The sequence below is a fragment of the Melanerpes formicivorus genome, unplaced genomic scaffold (assembly GCF_026170545.1).
Source record: "Melanerpes formicivorus ecotype bairdi unplaced genomic scaffold, bMelFor1.0.p_v2 SCAF_17, whole genome shotgun sequence".
NCBI lineage: Eukaryota > Metazoa > Chordata > Aves > Piciformes > Picidae > Melanerpes > Melanerpes formicivorus.
The window spans coordinates 185042-199739 of NW_027142369.1; the positions used below are offsets into that span (position 1 = coordinate 185042).

General features: G+C 43.4%; 1 protein-coding gene across 1 annotated transcript in view; it reads right to left on the reverse strand.

Moving 5' to 3' along the window:
• Positions 1 to 2660: 2660 nt before the first annotated feature.
• Positions 2661 to 14698, reverse strand: part of POMT2 (protein O-mannosyltransferase 2) — a 32874-nt gene continuing 20836 nt past the window's right edge. The window contains exons 14-21 of the mRNA XM_068148647.1: positions 14355 to 14446; positions 13187 to 13263; positions 12014 to 12085; positions 11740 to 11799; positions 11422 to 11527; positions 8920 to 9060; positions 8193 to 8307; positions 2661 to 7642 (exon numbers count right to left, since the gene is read on the reverse strand). Of these exons, the coding sequence (XP_068004748.1) occupies positions 7537 to 7642; positions 8193 to 8307; positions 8920 to 9060; positions 11422 to 11527; positions 11740 to 11799; positions 12014 to 12085; positions 13187 to 13263; positions 14355 to 14446 (769 nt within the window). The 3' untranslated portion in view covers positions 2661 to 7536. The remainder of the gene's footprint in view (positions 7643 to 8192; positions 8308 to 8919; positions 9061 to 11421; positions 11528 to 11739; positions 11800 to 12013; positions 12086 to 13186; positions 13264 to 14354; positions 14447 to 14698) is intronic.

Consider the following 14698-nt stretch of genomic DNA (forward strand, 5'->3'; position numbering starts at 1 on the left):
AGATTTAGATCAGATGTTAGGAACAAGTTCTTTACCATCAGGGTAGTGGAACACCAGAACAGGTTGCCCAGGGAGGTAGTTGAGGGCCCACCCCTGGAGATATTCAAGGAGAGGTTTGACAGGGTTCTGGGCAGCCTGACCTAGTTGAGTATGTCCCTGCTGACTGCAGAGGGGGTTGAACTAGATGACCTTCAGAGGTCCCTTCCAACCCAGACCATTCTATGAAGCACCTCATCCTAAAACACCTGGTGAAAACCAAGATCATCTTGAGCGAAACCTGAAAACTGTCTTTTGTCATCTGCAAGGATGGCAGCTGGCAGACAGCAGGATGACTAGCTTTGGATGAAATGTGGAGATAAAACAATGACTGCAAGAATAGTAAATATGGACAAAGCAATTTACAGCAATCCTAACACTTGGTAGACTGTGACCATTCAGATAAAGCACAAACCTTCTGTTTCCAGAGCATGCATTATACATGGGCCAGAGCTACAGCGTTAAAGAGGGTGTATCAGAAAACAACTCCACAGTGTGAGACAACCACAACCCTTGGATAAAAACCAGGAAGCAATGAAGATTTATTTCAGCCTATGGAGCTGGGGAGGCTGATACTGGATGACACTGTACAGTTTGGAAAACCATATGAGAAAACCAATGAAATTGAGTGAAGCAGCACAGGAGATTTGTGGCCAGAGAAAGCAACTTGCACTGAAAGTTTCTGTCTAGTTAGCAAAAAAACCACTAAGCAGCAGCTTGAAGCCAGAGCACAAAATCTATACTAAAAAAGTGGGTTATAACAAAGCCTTATTCTTGCTGAGGAACATATAATGGGATGATGGCTGGAATTCAGGTGTCTAGAAACCTGTCAGGTTCAAATCAAATACAAAAGGCATCAGTCACCAGTGTCCACCCACCTAAGCACACTTGCCTGCAGAAAGCAGTCATTCTTCCCTTGGAGGGTGGTGAGAAGTTTTACTTCAGATGTTATCCGGTATTTTCTGAGAAGTACTTCATGCCTTTTCTACATGTTTGTCTCCCTACACTCTAGCACAGTTTCTGTATCAGCAGTCCTTCCTCCCAGAATGACAGCCCTGATCAGACAATATCCAAATATCAGCTTACACTTTCTGAGGAGTTTCTGAGGGAGGATGCTGTGGGAGTCAGTGTCAAAGGCTTTACAGTCAGGCACTATCCAAGCCCTTTCCTCAGCCCCTGGGCAAGTCACCTTATTGTAGAAGGAGATTAGATTAGCCAGGCAGGACCTGCTTTCAAAAAGCCCATGCTGACTGGGCCTGATCACCTGGTTGTCTTGTGATAGTACTCAGGATAACCTGCTCCATGGCCTTTCCTGACACCAAAGTCAGACTGAAAGGCTTGTAGTTCCCTGGGTTGTCGTTCCAGCCCTTCTTGTAGCTGGGCATCACATTTGCCAATCTCCAGTCAGGTGGCACCCCCCCAGTTAGCCAGGACTGTGGACAAATAATGGCGAGTGGCTTGGTGAGGACATCAGGTGGATCCTATCTGGTCCCACAGACTTGTGCACATCCAAGTGACACAATAGGTCATTGATCACTTCCTACTGGATTGTGGGAGCTGCTCTCTGCTCCCCATCCCAGTCTTCCAGTTCCGGGGCTGAATTCTCATGCAGCAGCTAGTGTCACTGACAAATACTGAGGCAAAGTAGCCATTCAGGTGGGGGCCAGCCTCTTCTCCTTGATGACAAGAGACATGACTAGAGGAAATGGTTTCAAGCTCTGCTAGGACAGGTTTAGCTGGATATTAGGAAATATTTCTTCACTGAAAGGGTTATCAAACACTGGAATGGTCTGCCCAGGGCAGTGGTGGAGTCACCATCCCTGGAGGTGTTCAAGCACTGTGTGGATCTAATGCTTAGGGGCATGGTTTAGTGTTAACCCTTCAGTGCTGGGTTGAGGGCTGGACTGGATGATCTTTAAGGTCTCTTCCAGCCAGATGTATTCTGTAATACAAGATGTCAATAGGCTTTTCAGTAACCATCTATTAGACTACTATATCATCTTGTGCAAGCCATAGCCCAGTTTCTAGCTATCCTGGCCTTACTTTAGCATCCCTTGGAACATGTCTAACACACTGGTTGGCCCTCCTCCAGCACAGATCTGGACATTGCTGTGTATCCCCAAAGAAGGCAGCTGTATTTGTTTCTTCCCCATCTAGTTCCACACCAAGGATGGTAACCCCCTTGTTAACACTGTACTCAAAAGTCTGTGCTGCCCTGTCACTACAGCCTGTCACAGAGCCAGGTTCTGATGTACCACGTCCAAGCACCACTACAGATTCCACATTCACTTTACAGTCAGGGCCTCATTTGTACAGACCCGTGCATTGCTCTGATATTATGGACACTACACACCCAACATAAGAATGACTTCTGGAGAAACACTGAGCTCCTGAATAAAGTGTTTGATCTGCCAAATGAAGAGTTCACAGGCAACATACCAGAAGCCTGATGAATATACCCATTAAATCTTCACATATTTTACATATTACAATTTGACATATCGTTAACATGGAGAAATAAATCTGCTTCATCACTATTCCCATCCAGATGGATCAGTTTTGCTTTCTGCTGTGCTTATCAGGACTGCAGTAAAACCTGACCTCCTAAAAGTGCAGTCCAGCAACATTTTTGTGCTCAAAGCTAATGTAGGTCCCCATTGTCCTAGATAAAGCCCTCCAATGAGTCCATTTCAAGTTCATGCTGCTACCTCCAGGATGTGTGTGAGGGAGAGAGAAAAGGGGGCGGAAAAAAAACCACACTCCAAGATCTAGATGTAAAGAGAATGTTTGAAAAAGAGGCATTTATTACAAAATTAAATTCCAAACTCTACCTCATTTTCCATGATCTCCTATACAAAATACATAGATCCAGGGAACATTCTCACACCCACACTCACTGGTGCAGTAATTACACCTTAGTTAGATGACATTCAGGTTATGGACAGAAGCACACACACACACACACACAGAGGATTAGTAAGAAAGGTTCAGAATATAGGAGAGAATTACAAAAGAACCCCTCTCACTGCTGCTCCAAACTCTTGCTCAGTCAGGGGCAAGTTCTCCAAAGATGGAGAACACAATAAATTTACTTGGCAACTGCAAATTCAGCAGGAGTGTTTCTGTGCTAGTATGTCCCTTACCTCAGATATTAAGTGTGACAATCGTAGCCCTTGACATTCAAGTAAACATAACGGAGTTAAGAAAGTAAAGCAACTCATAGCCAAGAGATTCCACTAAGGTCTTAGTACTTTAAAGACAACAAAAGACAATTTCCAGTCCTATCTGCTTGCATTCCACAGCCCCTTGAAAAAAGTAAGTGTGCTATGGAGGTGGTTCATATCCTCAGTCTTCCTTTCCCAGCAGGAAAGAGCTTTATGATGTTCTAACACTTGACAATCTTGTGTTCACGGCACACACTTGCCAACATGTGTGGTCACTTGCTGCAAAGGGGAGAAAAAGTAATCTTACCTATATTCCCCAGCTGGCAGAGGCACAGGGCACTGCTAAGGAGATTTTCACTTTGTCAGCAGGATCCTGAGAGAAGGAAACAGTGTTATAATGGTACTGGTGTGCAGAGTGCATGGCCTCTGGAAAGGGAGCTGCTAAGTGTGGCAATGGAGAATTTCAGGTATTCAGAGTTTCATGTGTTTCCATGCTGAGAGCTGGTTCACTCTCGTGTCCCTTGAAAACAACTCTCCAAGAGATAGAGAAAGGACAGGATGGAACTGCCAAAGAACACCTTTGTTTACCATCAAATAATGCACTTGGTTACCTTTCCACAAGTTTCTGGTTTTGCTCTCAGTGCATTCACTCAAGATACTGTGAGGTGTCATGTCCTGCTCCTTGTTCAGGTACCCATAAGAAATGGATGAACAGCCTAAAAACTGGAGGGGAAGCAAAGACATGTCCTGTACGATGGGCATCCTTGAAAAAGCAGCAGGAAGGAGGGAGATAGTAAAAGGAAGCTCTTGCCAATGCCCTCTGTGCATCAATAAGGCCTTCCAGTCAAGATGCAAAAAGGAATCTCTTTGCAGTCAAGAGCTAGTGGTGGTTCTCTCACCCATAAGCAGTGTATGACACACAGTTCTCCACCTAGATCCCAGGCAATCTTGGCAGAGGAATCTCCACTCAAACCCCACTCATGCAAGACAAGTCCAGTTCCTGGAAGCAGGCCAGTCTCCGCTGCTGTGTGCACATGTGTGTCCTGAAGCTGCTGTTAACAGAAACCTTTTAAGATGGCTGAATTGTCTGGGATGAAGCTACATGAGCCTAGCAGCCCTCTAGCTATCTTCCAATGACTGAAGAGATGAAAACAAGAGTTTACACATTAAAAAAAAAATTGAAGTAGGCAATGTTGCAGCCTGCAGCTTTTCATGGTTTGAATCCATGGATAGTTTGATGAAATACTTTGCCAGTGATAAAAGTACTCTGTCAAGCAAAGCTCAAAGAGAGCAGCTGCTCCAGAGAACATCTTTTGGCCTCAGAAAGTTATTTTCCACACAAGGAGGGAAGAGGACTAATAACTTGTTCCACAAGCACAAATGGAAAAACTGAAGCAGCCCAAATTCCATGCAGAGTACCTTCTGCCCTGCACCCACTGCCTCACATCTGGACCACTCAGACATTTTGTCAGTCAGTAAAGGAATCCCAAAGACTTTATTTCATTGATCTCCCAAAACACTGGTTACTGTTATGTTCCAGCTACAACCCGACAGGTTTTGTTTTGGGAAGCAAATACTGATGGTCAAATTCTAACTGAAACACTTTTTTCAGTGCTTTTCTCCTGATAGAAAGAAAAAGAGAGTCACATCAATTTACACTGACTTGAAATCCCAACCCTTGGAGTCCAGAGAGTGCAGAGGAAATGCCACAAAGAGAGTGTTTGAAGACTACAGTCTTCAAATGCAGACCTTCTAATAACTAACTCTGAATGATTTATTAAATAAATAAATAACTAGAGATGCTGCTGCAGGTTGCTCCCTCTTGTGGAACAGCTAGGTTAGTCTCAAGGCCAACCAAATGCCCTCAGGATTTCTGAAATGGCAGTCATAAAGAAAAATGAACCTTTGTCTGTACTGAAGCAGGAACTAGGCTTGTGCACAGGAAAGTGGCATAGGAGTACGACATTTGCCACCTTCAGCTGGTCAACCCTCACCCAAAAGATTGTTAGAACAAAGAACAGAGGGATCCTGACCAAGGAACACACCTCAGACTGCTCCTACAAAGCTGACCCTTTCACAATAACTAATCAAGGTTACTAAGTCGATCTTTGCTTCTCCATAGATTTAAACATGATGAATAAAGAGCGTTAGAAACTGTCATTCCAAAACATAAGTTTCTTAGTGTTCTCTGTCATTACTGTTAAGGTCAAGTGTGTTTAAATCATGACTTATCAGCTCTTCTGGCAAATCCTCCTCATGGCAATGGGACTGTTTTAAGGAAGGTTCACATTCAGGATTGCAAGGTATTAAGCCAGTAATCTCATGAGAACAGAAGATGCTGAATCACACTGCTACATAGGCAGCACTGCACTGCCTGTCTGCTATGTTGCCAACAGTTAACAATTGACAGCTGCTGCCAGATCAAGGAGGATCTGACAAAGTTTGCAGCCTTCCCTCCCTCTTCATGCTGCTTGGCTATATATCATCTCTGTGAACCACTGGCTCATGAAGGTGGGAGCACATCCTGCAATAGCAAGGGGAAAAGTATCATCAAACTCAGCAGCTAATTAGCACAATGACTTCCCACCATGTGTTACCAGCAGGTGATTAACTCAAAACCTTTAAAACCTAAAGCACAGGTCTCTACCATCTGAGTTAGTGTCTATAGGAGTCAGCTTCTGAACAGAGATGTGACACACCAAGCCAGAGCCTTACAATAGCAAGCAGCTACTGGATCTCTATTAAAGAAGAATGAAAGCAAGTCTGACTGGAGTTTCAATGCCCCCAACCTCACCCCAAACAACTACAGGAACACAGCCCTCCTGTGCTGTAAAAAGGTTTGGCAAGATAAATTAATGCACAATTCATGTTTAAAGATACTCACTTGCTGCTCTCCCTGTACCTGTAATTTTGATGCAAGGCTGTCAAGCACAGCAAGAACTCTGAAATTAAAGGCTGGAGGTCCTTGAAAGATATACATAATATTTTGCAAATATTACTTCTTGAGAGAGGAGTGTATCTGGGGTCCAAGTGTCATTCATGTTGGATCCTGCAAGGTAGCAACCTTGAGATGTAACAAGAAATTGAAATTGGGAAAAAGAGTAGGAGATGGACTGAAAGGGACAGTTACAAAAAGAGACTAATGCAGGAGAAAGGCACCTGATAAACAAGATACTGCTTTCCTGGAACAGGGGGATTCAACATCCAATTGCTATGGACATTCACTACAGAAAGAGATTTTTCCTGGCCTGACTTTCTTCAGTGCACTAATTTCATGATCAGCCATCTATGTGAGGGTTGCTAGAATAGTGTGCAGACCCCTTAGCACTGACAGCTAGCTCGGCAGATGCCACATTCACAAAGATAAGGCTTTCCCCCCTAAAAGCACAGAACTGGCACTGGAGTAGCTGGGATCAAAACATGAATGACTGGCAGCTGTCTGTGAAATTCCAAAGCCATCATTTCAGTCTCCCATACAGCCCCAAGAAGCTGGTCTTCACTGCATACTTAGGGCAGAAAACAAATCACCTGCTATTTCCACCACAATTTCCATAGCAATTTCAGACAGAACTGCAAAGCAGCTATGAAGTGCTAGGCTGGAACAATCTGGCTCTGAGCTCAGGCCTGCTAGGTGACTGTGATAAATGATTAAAGGTGACTAGAAAGCAAGGCAGTATACAAGGATAAACAACCTTCATCTCTGTCTGCAAAGAGCCTGTGAGACAGGCAAGGCACAGTGGCTCAGGAGACTTCAAGCAGGCTCCTTTCAGTCAAATGTTTTAAATTCAAGGTCAGAACAACATAAAAAAAAAAAAAAGTAGACAGCAGGGCAGGGCAGAATGGAGGTACCAAGATACTTACATGAAGCTTTCTCAAACCTCACCATAAGGAAGGTTGTTCCTCTTGATAAAAATCCTAATGTCTCAGACACTGTCTGGCTCTCAGACTGAAAGATGCTTTGATTACCAGAAGGAAGACACACACACATGCATGACAACCATGCAACTACCCACAGCCTCCAACTTGTACCCATCTGACAGCTAGAATGCCACTGCTGTCTGATTAATACATATATTGCTCAAAGAACAGAGATTTAAGTAGTCAGTCATCCAGGAATCTAAGGATTCAGAGTATGAGTCTTTTCAAGAGGACCTTCTCATGGTCATCCTCTGCATCTTCCAATGCAGGCAGTGCAAAAGCCATAGCAACAGGGCTACTATACCCAGAGTTCTCCATAGAGAGCACTGTTCACACATCTCTAAAGCACCAGAATCAGCCTGACATGCAGCAGATCACGTGGTCCTCATTTGCTGTTTCCAGGCTCCCTTTGCTGGCTCTAGAACTCCCAGGAGTCCATCCACCGGAGCCCTGCCATGGGGCTGCTAGGGTCAGAGGCCATGGGTCCTATCATCCCATAGGACAGAGGATGGAAGAGGTAGAAGCTGTGGAAAGACACCAAATGTCCATCAGAGACTGCACAGTTTTTCTGTCTCAAGAACACTGAAGGAGATTAGTCCACAAAGATGTCCTATGGGACCTTTGTTTTTGGGCTACTCTAAGCTCCATTGTGGACCTTCTAATCTCTGCTGAACACAGTCTTTTATCTTACAAAGCAACAGCTTGTCAGAAAAGCCATCTCTGAAATCCAGAACAATGAAGAATTTGGCTGTATTGGAGGGATGTGACACCATCCAACACTGACACTAGACTCAGAAGCCAGCGACCTGCAGGGTTCAGAGGAGAATACAGCATTCAGACTGAGTGTTGGGATAAAAGAAAGATTCCCTGCAATGGAAAGATGTTGTATGATGCATTACTGGTACACAAATGCTGAACCTAATCAAATTTTAGGAGTTAAGATTGGGCTTGATGATGTCTGACAAGTTGAGCAGAGAAGAGAGACAAAGACTAAGGATAATTAACAGGCACTAAGATTTCCATTGAGACAGAAACTGCCACACATTCAGAAGAAGTTCAGCTTCCAGTGCTCACCTGTACACAATGAGTAGGATCAGTGTCAAGAACCCCCCTCCATACACTTTTCTAGCTGTGGTGCTGGGCAACAAGAATCCAGCACAGAACTTCAGTAGTGTGTCCCAGGTGATTCCTAGGAGAAGGAAGAAGTATAAGTCAGGAGCAATGAAGAGGCCAAAGAAAACAATCTGCTATGCTCAGGACAGACCTGGATGGCAAAGCATTGTTTAACACCAGAAAAGCCTGTACATTTCAAATTCATTTATCTTAGTAACCTCCAGAACTGCAGGTATTGTTTTTGTATCAGTAGAAAGTCCTTTCCCTGTGACTAAATGCAAGAGAGATCTGGGGCCCAGCATGCTAAATTGGTACAAAAACCACTGGAAGAACTACCGAGAGTGAACTATAAGCAGACATGACAGAAAAGTGAGGGCAGCAAAGAACAGGAAGTAACTTGTAACAAAGCTTACATACAAACAGTGACACAGCAGACAAAAGGAATCAGGTTTCCAAACTTAAATGCCTTAAGCACTAGACATAACTGCCTCTCCATGGTGGTTAACAGACAAAAAAAGACAATTTGGCAATGCAAGCTGCTTCATGAAAACATTTTGAATTAGTCAATGTTTTCAAGCACTTTGCACAAGCACTCAGAAAACCTGTTAAAAGTAACTAAATAAATAACTGCTTAGCCTGAAAACAATCCAGTTACCAGAACTGGCTTCTTCCAGACTCTAGTATTTACCTGTCAACATGCTGGAAAAAAGCATGGCAGGAAAGTAGTGGTGGAAGTAGAGGACTCGTCCCATCATAAAAAAAGGGAGGTAATGAAGGAGCCAGCCCAGTGTGATCTGCCCTCCGCCACGCAGTACAATGCTGGACAGTTCTGGAACACAAACAAACAGACCTCAGCAGAGAAAAACTCAACTACAGTTCCTTATTGCAAGCCTTATCACAAACAAGTAAACTCAGCAGATGGTTATCTTTGCAGGAAGTCGGGTACTGGTCTGAAACTGCTTCCAGCTTCTGCAGCATCCCAGCTGCACTCGTTAAAAGCACAGAAACACTTCAGGAGAACAGTTAGCAGGCAAGATATGCAAAGTTCTAGGTCTCAAAAGACTGGCAGATGACTGACTGATCACGCTCTATGTTAAGACTGAACTTGCAGCTGCTCAGGACATACATCAGACTAATGACATCATTTTAGTTTCTGATGTTTTTGAATTCTCTCTGCAGCAATAAGGCTACAGGCATCCAGATCATCATTTTTCCAGCCTCTCCTGGAAAGAAAAGTTGCCTATCTCTCAGAGCCTGGAGAAGGGAGCAGGAGCTCTGGTGTCTGCATGCAGCTTAGCAAAGAGCTAAATGTAATTTCACATCCCATTTTAAAATTCACTTCCCACAGAGAGAATGAAGCAACCATTGACATAAACTGGAATGGTCAAACTATCACTTTCTAGGGTTTGTGGAAAGCTCCACAACCCTGGCACTGGACATAATGAGGAATCATTGCATCTTTTGCATTTTCATAATCATAATTTCATATTTTCACAAATGCCAGGAAATATTTATCATTTTAAAACCCCATATATATTACAGAAGTACAGAGCACATGCAGAGCTTGAGAGCAGGGCACTGATGCAACTGGTCTGTCTCTCTTACAGCCGATACAGGTAGCAACTTGCAGTACTTCTGTTGGAAGATCAGCCCAGTTCACTACTATAGGAAGCTCACACTCTTTTCCTTGTGTCCAGCTTTGAGGCCTTTAATTTTCAGCTCTGGGGCCCTCAAGACAAGAAGGGATTGGACCTGATGGAGAGGGTCCAGAGGAGAGCCACAAAAATGATGAGAGGGCTGCAGCACCTCTCCTACAAAGACAGGATGTTCAGCATGGAGAAAAGAAGACTCTGGAGAGACCAACCAGCAGCCTTCCTGTACCTGAAGGGGGCCTACAAAAAAGCTGGGGAGAGACCATTTACAAAGGCATGCAGCACTAGGACAAGCATCAACAGTTTTAAACTAGAGAAGGGTAGATTTACATTGGACATTAGGAAGAACTTCTTCACTATGAGAGTGGTGGAACACTGGAACAGGCTGGCAGGGGAAGTAGTGGAGGCCCCATCCCTGCAGACATTCAAGGTCAGGCTTTAAGGGGCTCTGAGCAACCTGACCTGGTTTGGGATATCCCTGCTTACTGCAGAGGGATTGAACTAGATGACCCTTAATGGTCCCTTCATGCCTAGTGCATTCTGTGATTCTATGACATTGCTCAATAATCTAAGCTCAGTGGTTTCTCGCCCTTGGCAGACAAAATCCTGCCACCCACACACTTTCAAGGCGCCTGCAAAAGGCAACCGTGAAAAGGAAGCCTGTTACCAGTAACCTATCTGAGGTAATTATCTTTGCTAGAAAACATTTCTTGGAAGCTTGCAAAGCAGTCTAAGTTAAAAGACATGGGGCCAGTAGATTTCTGCATCAGTAAGGTTTCCCTGACATGTTTTATCACTTTCTCTTACTGATAGACCCAGATGGAATAGAGTCTTTCCAGCAGCTTTACATCTGGTCATTTCTGGCTGAACTGACAACAATTGTGGCCAGCATCCTGACTTTTGAGCAGTCCATAAGAAATTCCATAAGAAATTCCTATCCTAGGCTGAGTGACAACATATCAGCTACTGACTAATCCAAGCCCTTGTTTCCTGCAAGAAAATAAAGCCACAAAAGCCTACTGAGACTGGGACCTCAGGATCACCTTAAAATGTCGCCTTATACCTATCCAGCTCCAATCTCTCCAGCAATGGAGTGGTAAGACTTTTGAGGGGCCACTGATCACATTTCCTGCCTGTGAGTTACTTTCAGAGCCCTTTTCTGTGGCTAAGTAGGTGTACCAGGGCCCTTGCCAATCTGAAGATTTCCTATCAAGTCTTACAGGCCTAGGAAATTTGACAACCTATCAGGAATGGCCTGCCATGTAAAAGTCAGATTTATTCATCAGAGTGATTATTTCTGGTATGGAACCTCTGTTAACAGTCACATCATTCATGCTATGCTTTCGAGGCATTCTACAGCTCAGTGTTTTGTACACACAGCTGCCTTAGGTGTAACTTGTCCAACCTCCAGGGTTTCAATACAACATACAAAGATTTCTGTAACACAGGCAGCAGCCCCAGATGAGCTTTCCTGTATTGGCAAACCAGGATGTAATAGGGATTCTATAGTGCAGGAGGGATAGGAAGACTGACCTCACCTTTGAGCTCAGGTGTCAGCTGGACACCTCTCTTCAGGGTAACTGCAGTAGAAAGTGCTATCAGAAGATATAATCCAATAGTGACCAGATTTAGCCACCAAATCACCTACATAGACAAAAAAGGGAAGATTTAGGACTTTAGGCTGGACACACGTGCGTCAAGAGCAAATTAAAAGCTACACGCAAGCATAAGAGTACAATGAGAGAAACAGCTGAAAAGGAGGAGGAGGAGACAGAGAATTGCTTGTCATTGGTAGAAGCAAGACTAAGCTAAAACTTGCTGAGCACATTGGCATGGAACCTCCCACTCCAGCTTACCGGGTTTCCCAGCAAATACACCCGAAAATCGGTCTCATTGACGCCAGAAAAACGCAGGCCCTGAGGAAACAGACCAGAAGAGGGTGAAATGGATTTCCAGCAATCCAGTTTGTGTTTTGCACAGTGTCAAAGGTGAGGCAAATTCCCATCCATGCAGCCAAGGTGTTACAAAATAAAGCTGACAGCACCTTTAATGAAATTAAGGGGTGCTACGCTTCAAGAAGCGTAACAAAAGCACTAGAAAACAAAAAGCAAAGTGGATTAATCAGTATACCTGGTAGTTGATGGGCCAGTGCCAAGGCTTGGATGTAACTTCATTGTCCTTTGGTTTGAGGCCACTGTTTCCCTACAGGTAAGATAAAATGTAAATGAGCAGGCAATTATGATGCAAAGCCTGCACAGAAATGTCTGAGTACACAAACACACAGGAACACTCTTCCTGAATAAAGGCTGGAGATGGCCACAATGAATGCTTCAATATTACTGTGCAAGTGAAAATGTTCTTTGGGCACCGTTAGAGGCACCATTCCCCCATGTCTCTCTCCTACAGCTTCTCTGTCACTGAGGACACGTTGCATAAGCAAAACCTCTTTGTTCATTAAGAGACTACTTCGACAGGTTTTCCTTCACACTGGAAAAAAAAGCCTCAGAAAGATTATTTCCATGGAAACACATGCAGGTGCTTCCTTACCTGAGACAGTATTATCACTGGTTGCCATGGAAATGCTTAGCATTAATACTAATTTGTTTGACTACCTTCTTTCTCCTAGGAATCTGAGAAGAGCTTCACAAACACTAGCAAATAAAACCTTAGACTCCTTTCTACAGAGATTAACTCCTTGTTTTTCAGACAAAAGGTGGAAGCAGAAAGGCTGTGGCCAGGAGCACAAAGAACAATCATGGGGGAAAAACCACAAGAGCAGTCCACCTGGAAAATATTACATCCAGCTCTTTTTTTAATATCAGGGGGAAATAGGGAAAGCAGAAAATTCAGCACCTTGATGCCACTTAAAATAAATCAGAAGGTTTTGATTTTCAATCCAAACATGTACTTTCTCCTAAGTGCCTGTTCAGCTAATTTTCCTGACTGGCCAGGGTCATATCCTCCTGCCTCACAAAAATGAATTTAACTTCAAAACCTTCTAGTAGGGTAGGGAAAATTTCCAACTCTTCTTTGTGAAACTGAATTTCAGCAGCGGAGGGATTGCATAACCGTAGCTAGATCACACCAACAGCAGAGCCAGGCATGAAGCCCAAGGCTTCCAAACTTTTGGAAGATTTAGCTGCAAGAGCACTCCTCTTTCTAATTATAAAATCAAGTAGGCTGCTGGGGTATGTAAATTCTGCCCTAGCTTGCAGCCACCACCAAGATACCTAAGAAGATGCTGTATCTTTTTGATGCAAGAGAAAACAGGAAGAAAATGATAACCTAGAATCAGTATCTTACCCGGATCATAACCATGTGGGATTCCAGCAGAATTTCTGCAAAAGAGGGCTTCAAAACATCCAGGCTGATATTGGGCACTTCAGAAAAAGAAGAGAAAAATAAAGGCTAGAAGTCTGTATGGTTTACTTTTATTTGCCTCTTTCATAATAAACTCTCTCCTCCTGTGCAAATCTTCCTCTAGCACTTCTTTTAATTACCTATCCAGTTCATTCATATTCTAAACACAGAGGCTTGCAGTCAAAAGTATCCCCCAGTTAATTTTACAACTGATGTAACTCCTAGATTTCCTCCTTTACTTTCAGGAGCAAAACAAACAGATAAAAATCCACGAAATAAACAGTTCTGTATTTATATAGCTGAAATTACAGACATAGGCTGCTGTTTATCTGCAAACGAGCCATGAGTGTGGGAACATAAAATGCATTACAACAGAAGATTAAATTCTACAAATTGACAGCCCAGGATTTCTCTCCTTTGGGTTGCATACAGTTGGCTCTGAAAGGATGAAGAACAGCAGGCTTTTTAAGTCAGAATTTAGCCCAAGTCATCTGCAATTCATGGAATGAAAATGGTATCAAATAATTCAGGCCAAATGAGGCTGTTACACACATCTCACTCCTGGATAAGGCTGCAAGGCACATTTGTCATTACTGGTAAACTTAGCTCTCTGTCACACTTCTATTCATTTCTTGATGGCACTGCAAAGCCATCATTTAGCATGACCCTGGTAAGAGAAGGAAAAAAAGATTCCACCAGAACTGTGTGGATGCTAGCTTTTTTGTTTTGTTTTGTAATAAATCATTCAAGTGTGTATCACATACTCACAGTGAGGACAGTAATTCCCAATTAAACCAATGATGTTAAAAATAATAGCCTTTACTGCAGTGCCTATAAAACTTCACACCTTTATTGTCTATGAAGATCTCAAAGTCCTTAGGAGCCCTTATACTTCCATTACACTCACAGTGAGGTTACTAGCTTACAGTACAAATAGTGAAGCAGAAAAAGGCCATGCACCTCTGCACAACTGGCCCAAATTCAGCAAGTCTGCACTTGATTTGGGAAAGAGCAGACAAATCCCAAACACTGAATGCCAGTTCTTGATGTCTGATGGCTCATCCTGTAACAGCAAGCCACGTTTCACTCTCAAAGGAAATAAAGAACTTACGCTTAGGGTTGATGTGATCTTCAAAGTTCCAGAGGGAATTGGGAGTCTCCTTCAGGTATGGTGTGCAGGTGACTTCAACTTGCTCCCAACCCCTGAAGAACAGTTAACTTTGGGCATTTAGACTAAAAAAAACAACCCCATGCAGTGGGATTTTTGAAGATGATGCACACTGACAACTAGAATTTGTACTTCAAGTCTCTCCAGAAGAAAATCACCATCATTAAGTCAATTCATGCCTAAAACAACGGTATTACAGAAACGAAAGAATGACTACAGAGGGTCCCATCAACTGCTCATTCAGTCTCTCATCCTATTTCTAGCAGGCCATGCCAAATACTTAAGGA